The sequence below is a fragment of the Tupaia chinensis genome, unplaced genomic scaffold (assembly GCF_000334495.1).
Source record: "Tupaia chinensis unplaced genomic scaffold, TupChi_1.0 Scaffold000213_1, whole genome shotgun sequence".
In the NCBI taxonomy this organism is placed as follows: domain Eukaryota; kingdom Metazoa; phylum Chordata; class Mammalia; order Scandentia; family Tupaiidae; genus Tupaia; species Tupaia belangeri.
This window is the reverse complement of record NW_006159688.1, coordinates 1,015,631-1,023,661: the sequence shown is the minus strand read 5'-3', so window position 1 is coordinate 1,023,661 and position 8,031 is coordinate 1,015,631. Positions and strand designations below refer to the sequence as shown.

The 8,031-nt window shown below is 41.6% G+C and overlaps 1 protein-coding gene across 1 annotated transcript in view; it reads left to right on the top strand.

The window, feature by feature from the left end:
• The first annotated feature begins 2,044 nt into the window (after positions 1–2,044).
• LOC102468420 (olfactory receptor 10V1) overlaps positions 2,045–8,031 on the top strand; it is an 8,292-nt gene continuing 2,305 nt past the window's right edge. The window contains exon 1 of the mRNA XM_006147401.3: positions 2,045–2,949. Within this exon, the coding sequence (XP_006147463.2) occupies positions 2,045–2,949 (905 nt within the window). The remainder of the gene's footprint in view (positions 2,950–8,031) is intronic.

Here is an 8,031-nt window from a genome sequence, read left to right as displayed (position 1 = left end):
CAGGAGACCCGTCAGCCAGCAAAAGGGGAAAATAGAATTAGATCACCTGGTGGGAACCAGTAGGCTGTGAAATGGCTACATCACTGGATTTCCACGTAGTTGACCGTGATTTGAGTCTTGGACTCAGAGGCTTGGAGCTCACGCCAGGCACGTCTGCATGTGTGCCCAAAATCACAAGAGGAGAATGGAGGAGAAGGGATTGTGGCAAGGCCATTCTCCCTGGAGGGGGTGATTTCTCACTTTCTGTCTCTCTGTCTCTCTCTGTGTCTCCAGCGAGCACACACGCCCTATAACAAAAATCTCTAAAAAATAATAGTAATAATAAAAAGGTCACATGATGTTGGAGTAGGAGGATTTGTATTCGTGACTTTAGGGTGTTGGTTTTACTGTAGAAATAATTATAATTATGCAAAAAAGCAAAGAATCCAAGAAAGAATTGCCAGAGGAGGAATTAAAAATATGCTATATGAAAGCACCCACCTTGATCCTGAAAGAAAACAAAGCAACGGCAACAAGGACAGTTAAGCAATCTTGAGCATAGAGAACCAGCACACAACTCCCTGACGTCAATGTGAACAGAGCTGAGCTCAACCACATAAAACATTTTATATACAGTAAGAAAGCTCTCAATTGGGGCCAGCAGTTGGCATAATGGCTATGTTGCTGGACTCCCTTGTAGTCAATCATGGTTCGAGTCCCAGGCCCGGTGGCTTAAACTCACGCTGGGCGCGTGTGTGTGCGTGCCTAAGATCTCGAGAGGAGAATGGAGGAAAAGGGATTGCAGCATGGCCATCCCCCCTGGGGGGTGATTTCTCGCTTTCTGTCTCTCTCTCTTTCTGGTGAGCGCATGCACCCTATAGCAAAAAAAAAAAAAAAAAACTCTCCTAAAAAAGAAAAAAGAAAGTTCTCAATCAAGTAAATAAAGTATGTGTAAGTTGTAGTCTTCTTTTCACACTTATATGAAAATTTGCCAATCCATTCAGACCTCGTTTCTGTGCCAGGCATTCATCTATGTTACATTTGATAGGCCTGTTATACTTAAAATACCACAGTATTGATAGGCAGTGTCATTTAGAATTATAAAACTAATGTTTAATGTACTTGAAAGAAAAGTTTCCTTTTTTATTAAAACTTTCTTTTTTAAAAAAAGAATCAAATGTAAGATAACAATGAGTAAAACTGATTAGGAGCAGTGGGAAAAAAAAAGACAAGAGGAACTTTATGAAAGATGAACTATCGGTATTTAAGGACAAATTGGGTAAAGAAAAAGAAGAAATAAAGTCTCTAGGTTTCAAGATAAATGAGAGATCTTCAAAAAGTTCATAGAAAATGCATATTATGACAAAATTATGTGTGGATTTCAAATTTTTTGTACCGAAATAAGCTCATATCTTTGATTTCATTTGTCTATGAACTTTCTGAAGTCCTTTCATATTACAGCTTATGATACAATATCATAATGTGACAGAAGCACAATTCTCCTTAAATTGACATACCTTTGCTTATATGACCTAAACTTTTTTTATCTTTTTTTAAGAATTGTTTAATTTTACTTATTATTTAGAGAGAGAAAGCCTCCAGGTCCAGGACTCAAACTACAGTCAGCCATCTAGGAGTCTAGTGCCTTAACAACCACACCACCTGCTGGCCCCCAAGCCTAAACTTTTATTATTTTAAGCTTCATGAAATGAATCAAAACCCTATTTTACCCATTTCGTAACTTTGAAGCTTAACTTCAAGTTGACTTTATTCATTTAGCAAATGTTTCTTGGAGACCCTACTATATCAGATACTGTGTTAGGCACTGGAATTAAACAAAAGCATTGAAATGCCCCCTTTGGGCTTTTTCAGTCTTTGGTACTTGGAGGTTAGGAGGAAACAGAAGAGGAGACAGCAGAGGTATACATTGTATTATAGAATCTGCTCTGAAGTGAACGTAGGCACGTCATTGCTGAGGTACCTTGGAGAGTGCTCTAACACCCACTGGAGGAGATGCCTTGAGACTCACATCGTCTTTCCTGTCAGTAGGTTCAATATGCTCTCTATGGAAGGAATAAACAAAACTGCCAAGATACAATTCTTCTTCCGTCCATTCTCACCTAACCCTGAGGTTCAGATAATGATTTTTGTGGCCTTCCTGGTGATGTATCTGACTAGCCTCAGTGGAAATACCACAATTGCAGTCATTGTCCAGCTCAACCACTCCCTCCACACCCCTATGTACTTTTTTCTGGCTAACTTGGCAGTTCTGGAAATCTTCTATACCTCTTCCATCGCCCCACTGGCCTTGGCAAACCTTCTTTCAATGGGCAAGACTCCCGTTTCCATCACTGGATGTGGCACTCAAATGTTTTTCTTCGTCTTCTTGGGTGGGGCTGATTGTGTCCTGCTTGCAGTCATGGCTTATGACCGGTTTGTCGCCATCTGCTACCCCCTGAGATACACCCTCATCATGAGCTGGTCCTTCTGTGTGGAGCTAATGGTAGGGTCCCTGGTGCTGGGGTTCCTGCTGTCACTGCCGCTAACCATCTTGATCTTTCATCTCCCATTCTGCCACAACAATGAGATCTACCACTTCTACTGTGACATGCCTGCAGTCATGCGCCTGGCTTGTGCAGACACACACGTTCACAAGACTGCCTTGTATATCATCAGCTTCATCGTCCTCAGCATCCCCCTTTCCCTGATCTCCATCTCTTATGTCTTCATCGTGGTAGCCATCTTACAGATCCAGTCTGCAGAAGGACGCCACCGCGCCTTCTCCACCTGCTCCTCTCACATCGTCGTGGTCCTCCTGCAATATGGCTGCACCAGCTTCATTTACTTATCCCCCAGTTCCAGCTACTCTCCTGAGATGGGCCGAATGGTGTCTGTGGTCTACACTTTTATCACCCCCATTTTAAACCCCTTGATCTATAGCATGAGGAACAAGGAACTGAAATCTGCCCTGTGGAAGGCACTGAGGAAGTTCTAAGTGGGACGATCTTATCATGTATTTAAATCTGGACACTGTGGAGAGTGAAATAGGATGCTGCTAATAATTATGCTGGGGTCCCAGCTGCAATGGCACAAGCAGGAGACTGCCACTAAGCAGTGGCTGAGGTCACATGAGAGGCTGTATTCAGTCCCCAGCTCAACCTATACATGGGCAAAGCATGGTGGTTCGAGCCTGTGATCCGAGTTAACAGGGAGGCTGGAGCAGGAGCAGCGTGGCAATGCCAAGACTCAAAAATACCACCACCACCCCACACACAAACACACAAAAATAACAATAATAACAATTATACTGGGATGACATTGATAAAGAATGCCCTCAGGAGACCCAGATATGTGGCCCATTTTTCTTGGAACTCCAGAGGAAATAAATACTATCGTCTTATTGAAAATAAAACTGAATCAAGTAGGGCAATATACTGACCTGGGCATGAATGAAGAAAAGAAAATCAACATTTATTGGACAGTTACTACATATCAGGCACTTTATATAGATTATCTCACTTAACCCACAGTTCCTTTCACAAGAAAGGAAACTAAACAAAGATACATACCCAAAATGAGAACAAATCATTTAGAAATATAAATTTTAGGAGACCCACTGGTAGTGTGGTGGTTAGGGTGCTGGACTCCCAAATGGCTGACTATGGTTTGAGTCCCAAACCTGGTGGCTTGCTTTCTCACTTTCCCTCTCTCTCTATATATATATATATCTCTGTCTCTCTCTGGTCAAAATAATAGTAATAATAATAATAAATAAATAATTATTTAAAAGAAAAAAAAATATATATATATAAATTCTAGGCTCTTGAGGCCAACAGGTGGCATGGTGGTTAAGGCACTGACTCACATGGCCAACCGTGGACCTGCCACCTTGCTTTCTCACTACCTGCATCCTCGTGTGTCTCTTTCTCTCTGGTGAGCCCTTGTGCCATATAGCAAAAATTTTAATAATAATAATAATAGATCAAATTAATTTTTTTAAAAAAAAAAAAGTAGGTTTTCTTCATATAATGCCACTCTCCTGATTCTGGCTTGCTCTACCAGTAGGCATATATATAAACCTCGGGCCAGACTCTTTCTAGGCTTAAGTTTCCTTATTTCTAAAGTGGTACAGCTGAACTTAAAGATTCCAAGGGGGCCTTCCAATGTTATAGTTATGTTCTAAATATTGACCAATAAAGGGGACCTGCAGCTAGCATAATGTCTATGTCACTGGACTCCCATGTAGTCGTCTCCAGTTTGAGTCCCAGACCTAGTGGCTTAAAAGCACGCCAGGCGCGTGTGCGTGCATGCCCAAGATTCTGAGAGGAGAATGGAGGAGAAGGGATTGCAGCGTGGCCATCCCCCCTGGGGGTAATTTCTCGCTTTCTATCTCTCTGTCTCTCTCTGCCTTTCTAGCGAGCACACATGCCCTATAGCAAAAACCTCTCCAAAAACAACAACAACAAAAAGCATTGACCAACAAGGTCCTAGAATGGCAAAAACAAAAACAAAACAAAACAAAAAAAATTTGCAGGTAGCAGAAGGAAAGAGAACTTTCTTATCTTTGTTTACATTTTTTTGTTGATATTGTTAACAAAAATTAAAACTCTTGACAGTGTTCACTTTTTTTTTAGGCTTTTGCCATAGGGCATGTACACTTGCTGGAAAGAGACAGAGATAGTGAGAGGAAAAGTGTGAAATCACCCACCAGAGGGGATAAGCACGCCATAATTCCCTCTCCTCCATTCTCCTTCTGGGATTTGGGGCACACATGTGAGTACATGTACCCAGCATTGAGTTTTAAGCCACCAGATCCAGGACTCATACTGCAGTCCGCCCTGTCCACTACATCACTTGCTGGCCCCTAGTGTTCATAATTTTTTCGAGAGATTTTTGCTACAGGGCATATGCACTCACTAGAGAGACAGAAAACACAAAATCACATCCTCGGGTGGATGGCCACACCACAGTCCCTTCTCCTCCATTTGCCTCTCAGGATTTGGGGCACACACATACACACACATCCCCAGTGTGAAGTTTCAAGCCGCCAGTTCCAGGCTCACACAATGGTCAACCATGTGGGAGTCCAGCAATGTAACCACTGCTGGTCCCAGTTCATAATGTTTAAAGAGCACCCCAATAATAAAAAAAGGATGATAATAATGGAGGAAAATGTTATTTAATTTAGTATAGGAGTAGGAGAAAATGGGGGAGCTGGAATTTTACATTCTTCCAGAATCTCTTCTATAGCATCTCAAACAGAAATGAAGATTCTACTTGAGCTTTCAAGGAGAAGATCATGAACTCATTAGATACTTCATTTCTTATTGTACAATTCAAGTTATTAAAGTACTATACCTTATCTTGAGTTAACATCTATCATTTTTGCTTGTTTGTTTGCTATAGGGCACATGTGCTTGAGAGAGACAGAGAGAAAATGAGAAATCACCCCTGGGGGTGGGGGGGAATTGCTGCACCCCAAACCCTTCTCCTCCATTCTCTTCTCAGAATTTTGGGTATGCATGCACACATACCTTGTGTGCTTTTCAAGCCACTGGCTCTGGGACTTAAACCATGCAGTTGTGGGATCCAGTTACCTTAACCTCCATGCCACCTGCTGGCCCCACATCTATCTACAAACAACTTTCTCCCACTGGTTCTGTTTTACCCTCAAAAGATTTCTTTTAGGGAACCAGCAGTTAGTGTAATGGCTATATCGCTGGACTCCCACATAGTCAACTGCAGTTCACGTCCCAGACCCGGTGGCTTAAAACTCACACCGGGCTCATGTGCGTGCATGCCCAAGATCCCGAGAGGAGAATGGAAGAGAAGGGATTGTGGTGTGACCATCCCCCCTGGGGGGTGATTTCTTGCTTTCTGTCTCTATGTCTCTGTCTGTCTGGCGAGCACACGCGCCCTATAGCAAAAACCTCTCCAAAAAAAAAAAAAAGATTTCTTTTATATTAAACCTCTTCAAATTTGTAAAAACAAAGTTTGTAACTTCTTTAAGCCTATTTTCTCTAGCCAATCCTTTCCCCTGGAGGTTATATTTGAACCCTCTCATTATACCATTTCACCAGGTTTTTGTTTGTTTGTTTGTTTATCTTAACTCTATACCTACCTATTTAAAATTTCGTCCAGAAATAACCACAGCACACTGGAATATTTTGTTCTGAAAAACTGTTACTTTTCATGACCTATAAACTATATTTTCCTTAAATTTTTAACATCATTTTAGACCCATAAATTCGGTATCCAATAAAACCTTTATTACTTTTTATAAAACTTTTGATTCTTCCTGACTGTAATTTATTTTAGTAGCATAAATTTAAGAATTTTCATTGAACATTGATAAATAAGTTTACTGGTGATACAAACTACAGGCTTTATTTTATTCATCATAGTTTTATGTTGTGGTCAAAAGTGCAATTGTATTTTATTGCCATTGTCCATGTTGTTGACAAAAATGTAAAATAAGACAAAATGAAGGCAGTTTGTGGTAGGCCTCTTCTTTACGAATTGTTCCACTAGATAGAAATTTGCTCAATAATACCATCTGTGAGAGGGTGCAATAATTATGGCCTCTCCTGAATCCCATCTCCCTATCTCCATGTCTCTGTTAGCGTTCTCCCACTTGGCTCTAGGAAAGCCTATATGATTTGCTTCGGCCCATGGAATATTAGCAAGTGTACTGCAGGCATTTACAATTATACTTTGGGGCCTATCTTCTCTTACTGCACTGAGACCTCCATATGAAAAGGCTCAGGCTAAGATGACACTCTGTGAAGCAGAGAGAAGCCATCCAAGTTGAGACTCCCTAGACCAGCCACCCCAGTCAATCTGCCAACTGACTTTAGTCACATTAGTAACTTCAGGAAAACCAGTAGAGCTCAGCTGTGGAGGGCACTGCATACAGAAGCCATCTTGAGCTATCCACCATCTTGGAAACCATTAGGTTTCACTTACTCATTGAGCAAGCCGGTTCTCAGAAATCATGTGACCAACCGTTCTCCCCAGGGGCGGTTTGGTTTCTAGGCAACGGGAGAGATCCACCCACATCAATGATTGGCTCATACTGTTCTATCTCATTTGCATTTCGGGCAACCGATTGGTGCCCTCCATCCTGTGTATAAGCTCACAATTCTTCCTTAATAAACGAGACTTGATCAGCACCTCCTCTTGTCTCCACTCTGTGTGTCTGTGTGTTTGTCCCATCTCTCACTCCCTCCCTCAGGAAATCTGTTCGACTGTCCTGCTGATCGGGACACGTGGTGCCCGGAAAAAGGACCTGAGTACGAAGGATCCAGTGAAGAGCACCCGAGGGAGGCCGGCGAGAAAAAACATAGAAGGACGAAGAGAAGACGTCCTGGTAAGTAGTTACTTACATTTCATTTTAAGTACGGGTAATAATGGGACAAGAGCTTAGTCAGCATGAACTATTCGTTCAGGACTTAAAAGAAGCCCTTGCCACTATGGTCGCTAAGGGAGAGCAGATCATGCAAAATGATCAACCCCAGGAGGAGGCTATAGCCGCCTCAGATCTAACCAAGGATTCTAAAATTGAAAAAGAACAGGGAGAGGATCTTATTTCCCTAGAAAATGAGGGAGAAGTTAAAAGCCCCGAAGGCGAGACAAAACCCAAACAATCCAAAAAACTAAGAAAGGAAAACAACCTTAAGGCTCTCCAAGAGCCAAAGAAAAAACTATACCCCTCCCTTACAAAATTTAAAAACTACTCAGACGAGTCATCAACTAGTTCAGAGGAGGAAATCCTAGAGGCCGAGGCTGACAAATAAAATAACCTCGAATGGTCGCCTTTCAAAAAACGGCCACCGCCCTATAGCACTATCGCCTCAGCACCGCCTCTTATTGACGCAAAACAAAAAATAATTAATGAAATAAAACAATTAAAAGAACAAATTCAATTAGAAAAAGAGCACCGGAAACTAATATCACAATTAGAGAAACTAAAAACCAATACAGACAAAGAAACAAAACTAGTTCAAGGATCACATATGACAGACTTTGAGACATTCCCTTTTACGGAAACTG